The sequence below is a fragment of the Equus przewalskii genome, chromosome 2 (assembly GCF_037783145.1).
Source record: "Equus przewalskii isolate Varuska chromosome 2, EquPr2, whole genome shotgun sequence".
Taxonomy (NCBI): Eukaryota; Metazoa; Chordata; class Mammalia; order Perissodactyla; family Equidae; genus Equus; species Equus przewalskii.
The window spans coordinates 41269383-41288889 of record NC_091832.1 but is presented as its reverse complement, the minus strand read 5'-3'; the positions used below and the strand labels follow the sequence as shown (position 1 = coordinate 41288889).

Genomic DNA, 19507 nt, shown 5'->3' with positions numbered 1-19507 from the left:
TTGAGGAAGATTAGCCCTGAGCTAACATCTGCAGCCAATCCTCTTTTTGCTGAGGAAGACTGGCCCTGAGCTAATATCCGTGCCCATTTTCCTCTGCTTTGTATGTGGGACACCTGACGCAGCATGGCTTGACAAGTGATGCATAGGTCCATCCCTGGGATCTAAACTGGTAAACCCTGGGCTGCTGAAGCAGAACGTGCGAACTTAACTGCCGCGCTACTGGGCTGGCCCCCTCACTGCGTTTTTAAAGAAACAATAAATCAACCTTGTTCCAAAATACAATCTGAATCCCTGTTCTTTTGAAACTAAACCTTTGTTCATTGCTAAGATTTTTATTTTCCTTCTTCCTTTTCAATACTTATTTCTATAGCAACCATCCAGCTGATACCACTAACTTCACTGAAACAAAAAAAGAGGTTTGGAAAGTTAAAGTAATGACTTTTTTATTTAAAAAAGCCTTTAGTAGGAGATCCTTATTTGGAGAGAATTTGGTTGTGATGTCAATCCTTTGGTTTTGGTTGAACTGTTCCTTTTTATCCAGTCGGCAGTCATTAATACTTAAAGACAGCTTTCTTCCAAATGACTAGTTTTGCTGTGATGTCCAGCTGACCATTTCTCCTAGGAGCAGCAGAGTAGGAGGTGGTCGTATGCTTGGTGGCAGTGCTGCTGGGGCTGGCTCAACCTACTGAAGACGTGTATATGAGGCAGGAGACCAGCAGGGCTCAAATGCCAGCTTCAGACTGTTGGTTTAGCATCTGGCCTTGGGTAGGTCACACTGGCCAGCCAAATCAGTCCCCGGCTTGAGAAAAGCACTGTAGGATGAAGAATGGGGTCTCATTAAATGGAGTGGAAATAATGTGAGAAGGATGGCTTTTTATACCCCATTCTAACCCTCTCTGCTTTTCTTTACTTTGCTTTCCATACTCCTTGGCTTCTTGGAGCTCTTGCTTTAAGAGGAACCAGGCTTCCCCTGCCATGTAACAAACAGTCCTAGCTGAGCTGAGCTTCCCCTGAAGGACTGGCAAGGCTTTGACAAGCATACGTTTCTTGGGAAGTTTTTTGCTTACCTGTAGAAACCAAGCTGCTCACTGACAGCAGCACAGACAAGTAGTAAAGTTCAGGGGTTGTTTTTTCCTATGTTTAGAAGGAAAAAGGCACTGTGAGGAATACTTGTCTTTTAATTGGAACACATATTTTAAATGTTTTTGCTGAAAGGATTTAAACAAAGGCACCGACTTAGCACGAGATAGAAGGCTTGCTGCTTAATGTGCCAAACCCAATCTAGCAGTCCCCCTGTTGAGTAATGTCCCAACTTTTTTGTTTTTTTAATTTGAGTAAAGTGGAATTCACCCAGAAAAAAGAAAAATCTCTCATGGAATTTTTAAACTACCCTGGTGAAATGTTTTAACTGTCACATACCTGATTAGGAATTCTGTCTCTACATATCTCTATTTTTAGTGTGAGTAGAAAATAAATGTTGTAGACTAATGGTGTATTATATACAGTCAAGCTTTCAGATTAAGGTGAGCCTTTAGAAATTCAGTATTTGAAAACGTACACAGTCACTTGCCAAAACTGTTAACACCACAGTGCAGACTCCTTCACCAAAGGATCCCACACCAAATATGGAAAACAGCCTCCTTAGTGCCCGTGGGACCGGGTCCATGTGAGTAAGCAGCACAGTGAAACCTACCAGGACAGCAGAACAGCGTCAGTTTACTAGGTTTGATCATCAGAAATACGTTCTTGAATGCAAACCTAAATAGAACGTGTTTCCTCGCTTTCCTACTGTGGAACAAAAATGCTCAAAACCTAGCCAGGCTAAGGTGGGTTTCTCTGATACAGGTCATGTTCTTATCATTGGCAATGCTGGTGATAATAACGATGACCATTTTCTGAATGATTCCCCCATTATCTCATTTAAACTTTACAGCAAAACTGTGAAGCAGGTATTTTTATCTCCGTTTTATTAGTGAGGGAAGGGAAGCGCAGAGAGGTCCAGTGACTCCTGTTGTTGTGGAGCGAATGTTTGGACTGGCCTCCCTCTGTCTCCACAGCCAGTGCTCTTCACCATTCCATGCATTGCCTCTTGTGGAGTTGTGATTTAGTGGGAGACTCTTTCTAGAATAGCGCCTAAGGCATTCAGAACTATTTTTTCGTCTTTAAAAAATTTAGACATAGTTTTTACTTAAATCACATATCACTCTTATAAGCACACACAAAGGAAAATATAATCAAAATGTATTAGGTTATTCTTGGGGCCGGCCCCGTGGCTGAGTGGGAGTGGTTAAGTTCATGTGCTCCACTTCAGCGGCCCAGGGTTTCACCAGTTTGGATCCTGGGCACGGACCCAGCACCCCTCCTCAAGCTGTGTTGAGGCAGCATCCCACATAGCTCAACTAGAAGGACCTACAGCTAGGTACTGGGGGGCTTTGGGGAGAAGAAAAACAAAGATTGGCAACAGATGTTAGCTCAGGGCCAATCTTTTAAAAAGAAAAAATTCTTGAGGCTGTCCCAGCAGCATAGTGATTAACTTCATGTACTCCAGTTCAGCGGCTCGGGGTTCGCAGGTTCGGATCCCGGGCATGGACTTACACACCACTCATCAAGCCGTGCTGTGGCGGCATCCCACATACAAAATGGAGGAAGATGGGCCCAGATGTTAGCTCAGCAACAATCTTCCTCACCAAAAAAAAAAAAAAAAAAAGCTATTCTTAAAACTTCTCCATGTTTCAGAGCCTGGCTCCTCTGTATCACTCTTTGATTTTAAGCTGTCAAGGTCCCTATTTTTCTACCCAGTATCATCTGCTCAGTAGCTACGTATTGAATGAGTGAATAAATCTGGTATTTTTATAACTATAAAGAATTTTATAACACCAATAGTAATTATTTGTATTTAACTTAATTTGGTTTCATATTTAAACTGTAGGACAACTAGAAGAGTTACTAAGGAACTTTTTAAAAATTTCCTTCACCTGAATTTTAGATGTAACTTTTTTGTTAAGTTTCACTCTGTTAGCTCCTGAAGAGCTGCAAGTCCTATCTTATCCATTTTTGTTCTGTCAGTGTTTTGGCAAATAGTAGACACTTAATAAGTGCTTGACAGAATGCACGCTTACCGATTGTGAAGAAAGTAAAGATGATATTACCAACCAGGTTGGTAAGGAGAGGTTGACTGCAGTATCGAGAAGAACTGGGCCTAGAAGTCAATACGCTGGGTTGTACATTAATTTATTACTTGTTAGAGGAAATCCACACTCTAAGCATAACACTGGAAGGCACTAACCCTTGAATTCAAATCCTAATTCTGGCACTAGCTTCATTTGGCTCCAGGCAACTCGCTGCTCTTAAGAACCTTGGTTCCTGGGGCCAGCCCAGTGGCACAGCCATTAAGTTCACATGTTCCGTCGGCCTGGGGTTCGCCGGTTTGGATCCAGATGCAGACATGGCACCGCTTGGCTAGCCATGTTGTGGCAGACATCCCACAAATAAAGGAGAGGAAAATGGGCACTGATGTTAGCTCAGGGCCAGTCTTCCTCAGCAAAAAGAGGAGGATTGGCAGCAGATGTTAGCTCAGGACTAATCTTCCTCAAAAAAAAAAAAAAAGACCCTTGGTTTCTTTGCCATGACTGCAAATTAATGCTGTAAAACAGCCCACAAGTAGTATTAAGAATTATTCATATTCAAAATTGGTGGACAACTAATGTTTATCATCTTTCTAACTCATGTTAATTTGATATTTTGGTGAAAAAATATTTTGTCGCAATTCTGGCCTTCTGAGTGAGGAAATGTGCCCTACTGCACTTAAACCTCCTGTAATAGAAGCTGGCGAGTTTGAATTAGGCTAATTACAATGAGTGTTACAGTTTCTGTTCCTTCTCTGTCACTTAAGTGTATTCTCAGTTTTCAGATTTTTTTAGAAATTCCACGTTTTTAGAGCTGCGATTTTTTATTTTGAATGTATCAAATTGCATTTGCTTCATTTGCCCAATGACAAAGTTATTAACTGACTGACTTTTTCTCCCAAGACTGATTTCCATCCTAGAATCTGAAATAACATGTCGGATCATAACCTAGTCGAGTGTGCCTGTGTCGCCTCAGCCTGCAGACTTAGCTCACGCTGGGCTGTTGGGACCGGTCTCTGAGGAATCCGTAAATTGAAACATTGGTGCCCTCGTTGTCTCCCATTTAATGGCTTCTTAGACTAGAAGAAATATGTCTTGATTAAAAGTTAAACTCAGTCTGCCCCAATCCCAGCTATCCTCACGTATTGAGATTCTTGACTTTTCAAAAAGGTGAAGCAGGTGACTGCCATTAATAATAGGGGAAAGACGATGGGGCAGGCTGCAATTAAACATGTAACAGAAAGCACAGAGAGCACCCGGACCGTCTCCACAGGTGAGACACGTGCGTGCTGAGCCACCAGGTGAGGGGTTGGCTGGGGAAAGAACTTACCTTAGCAGAACAGAGAGCTGGAGGACCAGAGTGGTGAGCCCAAGCAAGAACACAGTCACTTGGCTGCATGGGACACGGCGAGTTATGTTTTACGTTACTTGTTTAGTGATAAAATGGCTTAAGAAAACAAATTCAGGTTCTATTTCATGATAATGTTACATTAAGCCACAGAGATTAAGTTTTAAATATAGCAAAGATGGATTGAGATCCATCCCACTAGAACAAAATTGTGTCTAATAATCACTCAGCATAAGAGCTCCCATTTCTTATGCTCCTGTATAACAGGCAGTATTGATAATGGTCTCTAAGGAATCTTTAGAACCTTGGTTCCTTCAACATGAGTCTAAATTAATGCTGTAAGACAACCCACAAGTAATTGTAAGAGTTATTAATATTCATAATTAGTAGACAAATGTGTCAAAGATTTTTTATTCACTTTCTCATTTAACGTGCACAAAATCCTGTGAGGTAGGGACTGTGGTTCTCAATTTCATAGATGAGGAAACCGAGACTAAGAAAGGTTAAGTGGTCTTGTCAGAGGACAAGCACCTAGTAGTGGGTGGTAGAACTAGAATTTGAACGAGGTCTGAGAGTCCTAACCAGGCCCCTGTGCTGTGCCAGCTCTGCACAGTGTGACCCAAGTAAACCCAGAGGTGACCCACCTACCACTAGTTACACGACGACCAAACCAAGTCTGCTCTTCCTGCTGAGACAGTTTGGAAATTATTTTGAGATTACGTGTACGTAGTTTCCATGCACAGAAGAAAGGCTTCCTCGTTAACTAGTAGCTCTCTTTCTTCACCATAAGCTGTATTATTCACCTCCGTTATTTATTTTATTAATCAGTTTAGCACTGAATGACTTTAGGATATTTGTAGAAATCAAATCTACTCTCCAAAGACAAAGATTTATCCCCAAGGAGGGTACTCAAAAAAATAGGCAGTTTCAAAATGTGCCCCAGATTGTTTAAAGCAATGGCCCATTGTTAGAACTAGAATATGCTTAAGGTGACTATTTTGAAAGGAACAGCATCTTATTAGAGGTGTAAATTCCAAGCCATTGTCAAGCCAATCACGTTATTTAACAGGTCAACATTTAATTACAGTGAGCAATGTGAAATGTGACAAGAAAAGCCAAACAGTTGACTATTTTTTTTAAGTTAATGTTTTAAAAACTGGCTTAATGTTTACAAAATGCCTTGTTAATGTTTTAAAACTTAAAGGGTCTGTGATTTAAAAATATAAAGTGAATTTTAGTTAAATTTTAAGACTGCCTCCGGAAGAAATTAACTTTTTGTGGTACAGAGCTGGGAAGGGACACTTACAGCCTGAGCCGATGAGATCTTGGCAGCCAGCAGTGTAGATGATAGGCTGTGTGAGCCAGACAAAAGTGAATCATGGTGACACGGTCCTTGAGCACCTGGAGCAAGGCAAGGAAGATCCAGAACAATCCTGTTAGAGCTTCCAAACCACTTCTACATGCATTTTCTGCCTGCCGTGTCCCCCTTCCCTAATACATACTCTTCAAGGATGCAGAGGAAGTACTCTCCCATGGAGAGGGACAGATCCTCGTTCTCTTAAAGCCACCCTGACATGTGATAGGAGCTCACTGTAAGTTAATTCTTTTGTGGCTTTGAGGGTCTAGAGTCTCGTCTGAGCTCAAGTTGGCTGTGTTCACAGTGAATTGATAGAACAGAGCAGGATATTTGAGAGGTCAGGAGTGTGACAAGGAAGAAAGACAACTACCTTTAAGCTAGATATCACCTTCCCCCAGCTCCATCCACTTCCCTTCCCCTGGGGAAGACCTGGAAACCTGAGCTCATCCCCAAGGCCAGGGAGGGGCTCCAGGCTTTTTGTTCCATCCTTCCCTGAGCAGGCGCAGCTCCCTTGGGGCCTGTACCTCCTGCCCTCAGACTTACTATTCCTCCAGCTCCCAGCTCCCTCTCCTCTGGAAATGGTGCTGACACTTGAGATGGGTGGGGCTGGAACTGACACAGCTCCAGCTGAACCTAGCCCCTCCGCCATAGTCCTAGAGGTCATGGTCAGCAGCTGGCAGGACACCCTGATTTCCCTGTGGGCCCAGGGTCCTGTGGGGATGTTGCATTACCACCACCCCATAATACCACAGGTACTTTGTGTGGAAATTGAGGGGTAGGGGTGGGAGGGGTAGGAACAAGCCGCAAGTGAACCCTGGTACCATCCTGGGGATGATAATAGAAAGGTAGAATATTTAAATCATTCTTAGCCAATGAGCTCAGTTTTTAACGCCATGTGGAGCATTCCTGACCCTTGTCTCCTTTGTTTACTATCAACAGTGAGCAGTGTCCCTGTGATCCCTACCTCTGTGCTTTGTTTGGAGAAGGCCTCAAATATTTATTGAATAAATGTTCCTTATTTCCATTCTCACTGACTGTTCTTACACTGAGGCACTCATGACTTTGTAACTGGCCTTTCTGGCTTGTTTTGCTCCTTCCACTCAATCCAATGGCTTCTCCACCATCAATACTATCACTTTCCTCACAAATAACAGCTACTATTTATTTTAAAACTGTGCCAGGCGATAATGCTGAGCCCCTTGCCATGTCTTACCCTCAAAATAACTGAGATTGGTTATCATTATCCCTATTTTACAGATGAGGAAACTTAAGACAGAGTTAAGCGATTAGATCAAGCTCATACGATCAAGTAAAGGTTTTAACACCCATATCATACTGCTTTTTAGAACCCTGTTGCCACTCCATTGCTCAGAAACCTTCAGAGGTTCCCACTGACTAAGAGATTAAAGTTCACATTCCTCATCTCCCCAGCTAGGAGGGCTCGTTTCCAATCTACACAGCTCCAGTTTGTCTCCCATTTTTCTTTTTGTTGAGAGAGACCCTAGGAGTCAAGAAACTTAAATTCTAGCTCTGGTTCTGCCACTCACTAGCTCTGTCCAACAAGAGCATAGAATCAGAGCCACGACTGAGTTGGTGAACCCAGCCGACTGGTCTGAACACTACTGGCCTACAAATAAATGGTCCTGACACAGATCTTTGAGTGTTGGCAAGTCTTACAAGTGCACAGGGAGGTGTTTATAGCCTTACTTTCCAATTCCTTCTCAACCCATTTTATCTTTGAGATGTTTGTAATACTGAAAAATTAGAAAAACCTAAATGTCCAATAATAGATTAACTGGAAAAACTAAATGTCTAAAAATAGCTTATTATTTGGAACAAGCTAAATGCCTTTGGCTCAATTCTTTTTTGTGGTGAGGATTAAAGGAAAATGTGTGTGAAAGTATTGTATAACTTAAAAAGTATCATACAGCTGTTGATTTGTTTATTGTCATTCATTATATTTCTACAGTAATTATAAAAATACTTTAAACTTTACAAGTAATTCCCCAAAAGATCCCAAAATGCTTTGAGCAATTCGGCATCCCTGGAGTTATATTTATAAGCTCTCATAATGATTATTTTGAAACATAGTTTGAATATATAAAAATACTTTTTAAAAATTTCCCAATAGCAAAAGTATTTTTACCATTGATAGTTAATAAGGGATGTTTATCAAAGAAATAACCCAGAACTGAGTGATTTGAGTTTGAAATGGAAAGGTGCACTGAGTCCCAGCACAACGAATGAAAAAGACTGCCACTAAGACACACCATTGTGGCATTTCAGAGCACTGGGGATAAAGAGAACATTCTACAAATCTTCCAAAAAGAAAAAAGTTACATAAAAAGGAACAAGAATCAGAATGGCATCAGACTTTCAACAGCCGTATTGGATGCTAGAAACAATGAAGAAATGCATTCATAATTTTAAAAGAAAATTATTTCAACCAGTAATTCTCTCAATTAAGCTACTCGTCTCTGAAGGAGGAATAAAGACATAATCTAACTTATTTTATTTCCCATGTGCCTTTTATTATGAAGCTACTTGAGGATATGCTCCAGAAAAATCAGGAAGTAAAACAAAAGAGACAATGATGCGGTCCTAAAAAATAGGGGGTCTAACTCAGGAGAGAGATGAAAAATATTTCAGAATGACGGCTGCACAAAGGATTAGAGATTTTCAGTCCAGATTAGAGAGAGAGTTCTAGAAGAAAAAGCCTCCAGGACAAAACAGATTCAGTAGAGTAATAATATTTGGTTGAACCATTTGAAATTGATGTTTTTGTAGATTAAAAAGTTAACCGATAGCAATGTGATACGCAGCATTAATAATAGCTACATTCATAGTGTTTGTTATGCGAAAAGCAGTGTTAGGTACTATACAGGTATTGTCTCATTTAATCCTCAGAACAATGATGAGGTAGGTACTATTATTTTCTCTGTTTTAAGACTGAGAAAACTGGGACAAAAGAAAGGTTAGGTTAGGATCGGGTTGCCCAAGGTCATCCAGCACATATAAGTATTGGAGCTGCCATTTGAACTCAGGCAGTCTGATTTCAGAGTATAGATTCTTAACGATTATGGTATATAGGCATGAGAATAGAGGATCCTTTTCTGTGGAATCTGACCAGTCCCAGGAGAAAGACCTGCAATACCGACAGCCAGGGGACCATACAGTGAAGCCCACTGTGCACAAGCCCTGCCTGCCTCTCAGGACTTCCTATCAGCTGTTTTTTTTTTTTTCCCCTGCTTTATAGCCCCAAACCCCCCTTTACATAGTTGTATATCTTAGTTGCAGGTCCTTCTAGTTGTGGGATGTGGGACACCGCCTCAACGTGGCCTGACGAGCGGTGCCATGTCTGCACCCAGGATCCGAACCCTGGGCTGCTGCCGCAGCGGAGCGCATGAACTTAACCACTTGGCCACAGAGCTGGCCCCCTATCAGCTGTTTTTGAAGGAAATCTAAAATGCATCATTAGTATTGGTGGAGAGATAAGAGAATGCATTGGCAAAACAAGAACAGAATACCATGAAAAGGAACGTTCAGAGAACAGAAGTCTTAGAAATCAAATATAATAGCAGAAATGAAAAGCTCAATAGATGGATTGGAGGATGAAGTTGAGGGTATCCAGAAATTAGAGCATGAAAGTAAGAGGTGGGAAACAGACGAGAAAAGAAAATTAGGAGATCAGTCCAGGTGCCTCAGCTCTAAATAATAGGCATTTCCAAAGAGAACAGAGAAAGTGGAAGGCAGAAAATAATCCATGAAATTATTCAAGGACATTTTCCAGAACTGAAGGTTATGAGTTTTGAGATTGAAAGGGCCTGCTCAGTGCCCAGAACAAGGGGTGAAACTAAAGCCACTAGAAAACGTCATTGTAGAATTTCAGAACACAGGGGACGAAGAGATCTTACAAGCTTCAAGGGAGAAAAGAATGTCACACAAGTCACAGAATTGAAAGTGACTTTGGATTTCTTACTATTAACACTGCAATCTAGAAGGAATGCCTTCAAAATTCTGGGAGAAGATGATTTTCAACAGACTAGAGATAACCTGTGTGTATATGTGTGTACGTGTGTGCGCGTGTGTGTACACATGGAAGTTTGGGAGTGGGTAGGGAGGGTATATGAGAGCTGATCCTCACAGGTCATAACAGAAAGTAAATAGGCACTGTTTACACTGGATCAATTAAGGAATGGCATTATAAGCACCTAATATAGAATTATGGTAGAATCTACTGGAAGAAATAGCTGAAAAAGTTAAAAGTGGTTGCTTTTAAGGAAGCTGAGTGGAGGGGGAGGGGTTGGTGAGCAGGATATGGTCAGTAGCTATTGGTTTTCATTATGGGCCTCTGTCACCCTGTGATTTCTAAATCTATATACATGAATTTGTTTAATAAAATTTTAAAATCACTCGTCTTGCATTACTTCATTAGGGTTATGGAAGGATCAAATGGAATAATTGGTATGAAAAAGTTTGTGAATTGTAACAGTTATTCAGTTAAAAGTGATGATAACGATCATGGCTAAGAGGCAGAATACTGTTTTGTGGGGTAGGTTGTTTGGGAGTTAGATTTGGTAGATGATGATGTCGTTGTGTCAGTTAACTATGGCCACAGTAGTGCAATCACACAACTTCAGCAGCATACAACAATAGATACTCATTTTTGCTCTTGAGTCTAGAGTCGGCTTGTAGGTTTGCTGATCTGAGCTGGGCTCAAGTGATGTCACCTGGGCTTGCTTGCGTGTCTGAGCCAGTTTCTGTGGTTTGGCTGGTCCAGGATGGCCTCAGCCACGTAGCTAGAGGTTGGGTATCTGTCAGGGGAAGCACTAGCTCTCTCCCACGTGTTGTCATCATCCAGCAGGCTAGCCTGGGCTTGTTTTCGTGGCAGAGGCAGGTGTCCAAAAGAGGCTGCAAGTGCACAAAGCCTCAAAGGCCTAGGGTCAGAACTGGCACACTGTCACAACTGCCACATTCCTTTGGCCAAAGCAAATCACGAAGGGTAGGAAGGAGATTCCATCCCTTTATGGTAGGAGCTGCAGATTCACACTGAAAAGGAAGGGTGGAGAATTGGGGCCATTTTTGCAATTCATCTAGCATAGTCATTGAAGCCAAATATTTTTATCCATCTACTTGGAATGAGAACATGGAAGGACATCTAAAGACTTGTAACTGAATTTATTTTCTTTTTCCTTTGTAGACAATAAGGAAGATATCTGAGTTTTCCAATTAGATCAACAAGTTCAAATTCTTAGCATGGAGAATTCAGAGAAGACAGAATTGGTTCTCCTTGCCTGTGGTTCCTTTAATCCTATCACTAACATGCACCTCAGGTTATTTGAACTGGCCAAGGACTACATGAATGGAACAGGTAGGAACAGTAACCAACAGTAATGGGGTTTAGGGGTGCTGGCCCAGTGATGCCGGCGTTAAGTTCACACGTTCTGCTTCAGCGACCCAGGGTTCACCAGTTTGGATCCCAGGTGCGGACATGGCACCGCTTGTCAAGCCATGGTGTGGCAGGTGCCCCACATATAAAGTAGAGGAAGATGGGCATGGATGTTAGCTCAGGACCAGTCTTCCTCAGTGAAAAAGAGGAGGATTGGCAGCAGATGTTAGCTCAGGGCTAATCTTCCTCAAAAAAATAAATAATAGGGTTCAGGACACATTACCCCAAAATATGGCATATTGGATATTTTAAGCTGAAGGAGTTTGAGAAAAGAGCAAAATCAATAAGGTCACTCTGACGTTTCCCCCACCTTTCTCCCTGAAAGCAGGTCATAAAACCCTCATGTGAGAGGTGCCCTCCCTCTACCAGGAGGAAAGGAGCATCTTTATCTCCAAAGAAGCCAAACGGACAGGCCTTGCCGAGTGGCCCCCAGTTTACTGCGCTTGCCCTGTACTCTTTGCCCTGTCATATTTCTCCATGACTGTCCACTCTGCATCAAACCTAGCATGAATGTTCTCAGGTTTAACTATTTCTTGGGGTTCTCATTTCCTTATGAAGGCTCCCATGTCACATAAACCTTCTGTTAAATAAATTGGTATGTTTTTCTCTTTGTTTTTAAAGATTGGCACCTGAGCTAACAACTGTTGCCAATCTTCTTCTTTTTCTTTTTCTGCTTTTTCTCCCAAAATCCCCCCAGTACATAGTTGTATATTTTAGTTGTGGGTCCTTCTAGTTGTGGCATGTGGGACGCCACCTCAGCATGGCCTGGCGAGCAGTGCCATGTCCGCGGCCAGGATCCGAACCAGAGAAATCCTGAGCCACCGAAGTGGAACATGCGAACTTAACCACTTGGCTGTGGGGCCAGCCCCTGTTTTTCTCTTGTTAATATGTCTTTGTCAGTTTAATTTTCAGACCCAGCAAGGGACCCTAAGAGGGTCGAGGAAAACGTTTTCCTTTTCTATATACACACAGATTTCTTTTGTTTCATTACATAAGTGATCATGCTGTATGCCAAGAGATAGATGGATGGATGCTGAAACTCACTATAATCCTAATAATCAGGGAGCTAAAATAATAAATGAGATATATTTTGCCCATCACATTGACAAAAATTTTTAAACTTGATAGTGTCAAGTGTCAGAGGTTGGGGAGAAATGGGCTTTTGTATGCACTATAGGTAGACAGTACAAATTGATTAAGGCTTTTTACAAGGCAATTTGGCAATATCAGTCGAAATTTAAACTGTGCAAGGGAATGGGGAATCAGTGTTTAATGGGTGCAAAGTTTCCGTTGGGGAAGATGAAAAAGTCTGCAGATGGACGGTGGTGATGTACAATGTGCATGTCCTTAATGCCAAGGACTGTACACTTAAAACGGTTAAAATGGTAAATTTTATGTTATGTATATTTTACCACATGAATGAATGAATGAATGAATGTGTGAAGAAACCTGAATCCCTGTTTACAAAAATAAAGTGAAAGGGGATCTGTGATTATAAAACCATATTGATGATCATACTTCCTGTGCATAAAATGTAATTTGTTATACCTTATACCAAATCTAACTCTTTATCCAGGAAAATATAAAGTTATCAAAGGCATAATTTCTCCTGTTGGCGATGCATATAAGAAGAAAGGACTCATCTCTGCCCATCACCGAGTTTTCATGGCACAACTTGCCACCAAGAATTCAGAATGGGTGGAAGTTGATACGTGGGAAAGTCTTCAGAAGGAGTGGGTAGAGACTGCTAAGGTGCTCAGGTATTCATGGGGAAAGCGACTTTGTGAGTTCGTGGAAATACATTGGGGGCTGTTGTGGCTTTTTACCATGTTTCCATGCTGCCTGTGTCTGAACCACAGATTTGCAAAGCTGTCACTCGATTTGGAAAGGCTTGGGCTGTGCCCTTCCTGTGTGAGGTTCCTGCATGCTGTGAGGCACAGCAGAGCCCACGTATTCCTTCGTCTTTACGTCTTTCATTACATTCTGAGATGTTTGCACGCTCGTTACTATGTTAGAGAATATGCCTAGAGAAGGCTGCCTGGCCTGTCTGTGCCCCAAATGAGAAAGGCAAAGTTGTAAGACGATGTGACCGTCATCAGTCTGCTTAGGTATTAAAGAGAGAGGCAGAGTGAGCTGCTTCCTGATGAGCAGAAAGAAGTGGGAGTGAGAGCCTGGTTGGCAGTTCTGCCAGGTCCTGGGCCCAGGGCACGAGATGCTCAGTGTCTGGCTCCACCTTGCTGCCTGCTGCCAGCGGGCCTGCAGTGACAAACTTCTCTAGGGCTTTGATTTAAAGCAGCATTTCTCAAGCTTTTTTAACCTGTGCTCAATTGGCCAAGAAGATTTCGTCAGGCGTTCTCTTCTGTATTTTGAATTATAAACAAAATTTTTGTCACTTTCCACAATAAAACTTTAATTATAACAACAAAAAAAAAGATGAGAAGTTGTGATGCTTGTCATGGACAGACCTGAGTTTAGGTACTGCTTCCATGACAGCATAAGGGGTTGTCACAGATCTCTGTGCTCATAACTTTGAGACAGTTCCAGTTAAGGATTCAGAAACCAGAATGAGTAACATCTAATTATTACTTAATATTGTCTTGAGTATAAAATAAGGGCTTTCTGACAAACCTTTCTGTTTGTCTGTTCTTAGGGTTCTGAACCTTCTGGTTCTGACTGTAGCAGTTGGGGTTGATATAGGAACTAGAAACCACTCTGAGTATTTTAAGCAGAAGGGGATTTAGGTGCTTATGCAGAAGTTGTTGAAAGGACTAGAGGAGTGGAAGTGGGGTTTGTTTCAAGCTCATACCTCCTCAGCTGCAGTCAGAGTTCAGGAAGCCCTTCCTGCCCCTGCGCCTCCAGTGCTGCTGTGAAACTCCTAGGCTCCTAAAGCTGGTGACTGGAGAGTGGAATGAAGTCTGCCCACCATGCTCATGCTGTAAGACATTGCTTGTCAGGCTCTACAGCTGCAGAAGGATGGCCTCTGCCTCCCTTCTGCCTTCCAAACCTCTCATGAGTGAATCTCATCAACAGAATCTGGATCACATCCGCAACCTGCTGCAAGGACCTCTGGGAAATGTGTTTAGGGTAGGATCGGACACTGAGCCAGCAGACAATATCTAGCACAGCGACTTATCAAGAGGCCTGACTCTTCAGGCTTGTCAGGCAGAAGAGAGTCTCCCCTGTTCATTGGCTAGAAAGTCGCCCATCAGACATCAGGCTCCTGCGTCCCCACCTTACGTAGCCCTCCTCAGCTCCATGGTAACCCTACTGTTCATCACATACTAACTCAGCAATTCAAGAGGGAAGGGATTTAGGGGCATAAAGGACCCATAGTTGGCTCCAAGTGTAGCTCATGTTACTTGGGTAGCTTTTCCCAGTAAGGAGGCATTGGGCCTCCTCCTGCCAGCCCGGAATAAAGCTGTACCCAATGCTGCCTGTGGTCCCTTCCTGTTAGGCTCGGCCACTTGTCCCGCTCTGGGACCTTATCCTTGGCGTTGTGGTTCTTCATTACCAGGTCAAGCGACCCTCTTCAGTGGTCAAGAGAGGGCTCTGGAGCCAGACTGCCGGGATTCAAATCCTGGCTCTGCTCCTTATAAGCTAAATGGCCTTGGGCAAATTAATCAGTTTTCTCTTCTCTCAAGGGGACTAATAAGCAATTCTGTTATAATGGTGGCAATAATGTAGTTGCTTCATAAAACCAAAACCTTCACTCAATGAAGTTGTTATTGAATGCCTTGTATCTTCCAGGGTCTCTCCTAGGAGCTGGAGTTATAACTCTAAGCCTTCACTTCCTCTCCATTATGGGAATAATAATAATAATAATATTATTTATGACATGGGATGTCAAGAAGATTTAATCAGATAATCCATGTGAAGGATTTAGTGTACTTCTTAGCGTATAATAATGTTACTTTTTGGGGCTGGCCTGGTGGCGCAGCGGTTAAGTGCGCACATTCCACTTTGGTGGCCTGGGGTTTGCCGGTTTGGATCCCAGGCGCGGGCATGGCACCACTTGGCATGCTGTGCTGTGGTAGGTGTCCCACATATAAAGTAGAGGAAGATGGGCACAGATGTTAGCTTGGGGCCAGTCTTCCTCAGAAAAAAGAGGAGGATTGGCGGCAGATGTTAGCTCAGGGCTAATCTTCCTCAAAAGAAAAATAATAATAATACTGTTACCTCTTGTTATTATGACAGACACAGAAAGCCTAGGATAGTAATAGCTACCATTTGGATTCCCCTGCCTTCCATTCCCCATAGCCAGTCCCCAGCACTGCAGTGTGATGGCCAGCATCCGTTCTGACCCGGCAGTACTGTGTACTGGTCGGCATCCATTCTCACTGGCCAGGCATTGTGTGTACCTGTGGTTAAGTGGTTTTAATATCGCCCAGCCTTTAACATTGGATCAGAGGCTCTTAGGCATCTCCTGAGGGACGATATTTTAGTTACGCATTGTGAGAAAAAGGAATGTTCTCTTGCTTTTTTGTTTTATAGACACCATCAAGAGAAACTAGAGGCTAGTAGCTGTGGTAACGAGCAGGGCTCACCTGTGCTGGAAAGGCCTGGACGGAAGAGGAAGTGGGCTGAACAAAGACAAGATTTTAGTCAAAAGAAATCCCTAGAGCCAAAGACTAAAGGTCTGTATGTTTTACCAGGACTTACCGATTAGAGTTGTATTTTTGTTCATATTCAAAGTGTGTGGGTACCTGGAAAATGCACTCTGTTAGTTCTGTGACGGGAGAGGGAGGGTAAAGGCACCCTGAGCTTACTTCTCCTGCAGAGGTCTGTAACTTTGCAGATGTCCTAGATCTCTTTCGAGAACCTGAGTCCTATAAAAACTATGAACCCTCTAGCCAGAAAACCACAAATACAGATTCATTTTCATAAAGGGAGTTATTAGAAAAGCAAACCCTAAAGCTGTGTTTTCTTCTTCACAGGTGTGCCAAAGGTAAAGCTGCTGTGTGGGGCAGATTTACTGGAGTCCTTTGGTGTTCCCAATCTGTGGAAGAGTGAGGATATCACCCAAATTGTGCGAGACTATGGGCTCATATGTATTACTCGGGCTGGAAATGATGCTCAGAAATTCATCTATGAATCCGATGTGCTGTGGAAATACCAGAACAACATTCATCTGGTGAATGAATGGATCACCAATGACATCTCATCCACAAAGATCCGGCAAGCCCTCAGAAGGGGCCAGAGCATTCGCTACTTGGTACCAGATCTTGTCCAAGAATATATTGAGAAGCATGATTTGTATACCTCTGAGAGTGAAGAGAGGAATGTCGGGGTTATTCTGGCTCCTTTGCAGAGAAACATGGCAGAAGCTAACTCATAAGAAATTCTACAGCCTGATATTTTGGACTTCCCTTTTGGGAATTTGAAACAATCTAGGTGTTTGTAACTGGGGAAAGGAATTCTGATCCTGTTTCATAAACTAAAGCTTGAAAGTTTGGGAAAAAATCAGTAGTAAATGAAAATCAGGTTTATCTTATTATCAGAAGTTGCTAAGATGAATGTTTTCAGTATGGTCTTTTTTTTTTTTTCCTATAGAAGGTACAGATCTCTTTATCTTTAAAACAAGAGATTAGCAGCACTAAAACCAGAACATTCAGTCAAATTAACTACAAATAAGAAATCAAAAAGGATATCCTGGCTTTACCACATAAGAGAAGCTAAATGTGAAAAGCGGGAGTCCATTTAAAATCCTGAGTTTAGCTATGGAGGAAACTAACATTTTGTGCATGCCTATTTCTGGGCAGTCTTCACCAAGGGTGGCCAAAGAAGTAATTCTTAAAATAGAATAGTTTTATGGTTCATGAAAATCGTTCTGTGACAGAAACAGGTCTAAAGTTAACTTTCTAATGAAAATAGAATAATTTACCTTTTTACAATTTATATTTCATACCTACACCACTCTAGATGAAGGATTTATAACTCTGCAGAAGAAAAAAAATACGTAATTGTGCAATTACGTAGTCAGATCTGAAACCATGATTTACAGGAGGAAAATGTTGGGCCAGCCCTGGTGGCCTAGTGGTTAAGTTCGGCGCACTGCACTTCAGTGGCTTAGGTTCGATTCCCGGGCATGGACCTACACCGCTCTATTAGCAGCCATTCTGTGCTGGCAGCCCACATACTAAAAAACAGAGGAAGATTGGCACAGATGTTAGCTCAGGGTGAATCTTCCTCAGCAAAAAAAAGGAAAATGTTAAATAAAGCTGGCAAATGTAAATTCTACAGCTCTTGACTTATTCTTACTAAAGTCAACAGGGCAACTTCTCAGAGATAAGGAAGGATGCAAAGCCTGGCACCCAGTAGGTTTCAGTCTCTGCTGAATGAATGAAAAGTTAGGATGTCAGGTCTGAGAGATGAGCATCATTCTTCCCCTCCTTACCTTTTTGGAGTTTGAGTTGGAGCAGCACTGAAAAATAACAATCTAGAATCAGATGAAACTATCAGAATTTGATTGATTTCTTCTCCTGGAAAACTACACTCAGTTCATCTGAATCGTTGTGTGAACTGCAGAAAGGTTCTGTTGTTAGAAACTTCTCTTATACTGTGGTGCCTTCTTACCCAGAAATGCCCATACCCTGCTCAGCTGTGAGTGCATTGACCTCAGGACCCACTGAGTAAAGCATGTGGGAGCTCTCCCAGGAGCCCTGGTTGTGGTGAAATGATCCCTTGTTATACTATTTATGGATTAACAACTTTGTACATAGAACAAGCTACTTGGCTTCTTGTTCCAGTACCAAAGATGCTGCTGATGCCATAGCCTGATGGCATAGTTTTAGGTATCCTCAAGGACAGAACTTCCTCTTTGGCTAATGGAAATTAGAACAGTGAATTTCACAGGGGAATAAATATTAATAATTGTTGTGAATTCCACTGAGAAAGGAAAATATGCCATTGTTTACCCCCTACCAGAACTTTTTCATAATTTGCTTTCGTAATGTGAATTTTGAGTTTAGGAAATGTGTAAAGCTGGTGTTTTGTTTGTTTGTTTGATGCTGGTGTTTTTTTTATGTGTTGCACTCCTTTACCCCTTAGGTTGTTTGTATAATTTCAGTGGAGCCAACAAACTTGAAACATCTTCTACTGGCAGCTTCATTCAGTTGAACATACAGCACGTGGAGAGATTTGTTGTTGTTTCCTTGTTCAGTGGACAAGTGTGAACAGCAAACGTTTTAGACAGGAGTTGTGGGTTCTCCTTGGTAATCAGGGTGCAGAGGTTGAGCCAGAGATGTGATTTAGGTTCCTCTCCTGGCATCAAAGGATGCTCTTCCTTTTTCTGCCATCTTGACGATCTGACCCCAGGGTGGAAGGAAGCATCCACACAGGTCAGCATGCAGGGTAGTTGGAAAGCTACTATCTTCCTTACCCAACCTCTCTGATTCACTTCTCTGGGAGCCCAGAAGTCACTCTATTATGAAATGGGCTCCTTTAACTTTTATCTCTGGGGGCCACGGGGCATTCACTCCCCTGCCATTCTCATAATTGTTCCCAAATGATCGCAAACGTTCACACAGCGTCCACCCAACTGTGAGGATGCTAAACAGTGTCCATCTCTGCATTCTGTGCCTACTTTACCAGTGGTGCCCTTTGAATTTCACAATACCAACACTTATTGAGCACTTACTGAATACTGGGCATGTGCTAGGGAGTGCCTTATATCATAAAGAAACTGGCATGATTAGGTGATGGGTGTAAATGGCAAAACTGAGTCTTGAATGAGCAGTTTTTCTTCAGGCCTGTGCTCTTAACCTCTTATTTCCTTCCGCAACATATTATCGTTCAAAGAATGACGTTTTAGCCAAATCTTGACATTTTCACCCACCCTAAGAAGATGAGTACAAATAAATAAAACTTTCAGCAGTATGATAGTCCAATGGTGATGTGCGATGTGTCCAGACCACACAGAAGGTCTCAGTTGAGCTTGGTCAATGTTGGCAGTTCCTTGGAACTAGAGCAGTGAATACCCATCGGAGGGAGGAGATGCTAAGAGCCATAGTTCGCCCTGAGCCAGCAAAAGAAAGAAAACGCTCCCAGATGCCCATGCTAGTAGCGTAATGCGACCCTGCAGCGCTATCGCCTGAGACCGAGCAGAAGCTTCTGCCTGGGAGGCAGGGTTCTAGTGCCTGGCATGTCGTTCAGCTGATTCGAGGGAGTCACTTGACTCTCAGGGCCCCTTTCTATAAAATAATGTGATTATCTCTGCAGCCCTTCCCATT

The 19507-nt window shown here is 42.4% G+C and overlaps 1 protein-coding gene across 4 annotated transcripts in view; it reads left to right on the top strand.

Moving 5' to 3' along the window:
• The window catches only part of NMNAT1 (nicotinamide nucleotide adenylyltransferase 1), a 28393-nt gene extending 9234 nt beyond the window's left edge, over positions 1–19159 (top strand). For all 4 annotated transcript variants that reach the window (XM_008517182.2, XM_070610871.1, XM_070610872.1 and 1 more), the window contains 4 exons: positions 11031–11201; positions 12856–13039; positions 15771–15913; positions 16214–19159. In XM_008517182.2, the coding sequence (XP_008515404.1) occupies positions 11087–11201; positions 12856–13039; positions 15771–15913; positions 16214–16614 (843 nt within the window). In that variant the 5' untranslated portion in view covers positions 11031–11086 and the 3' untranslated portion in view covers positions 16615–19159. The remainder of the gene's footprint in view (positions 1–11030; positions 11202–12855; positions 13040–15770; positions 15914–16213) is intronic.
• Positions 19160–19507: the final 348 nt, after the last annotated feature.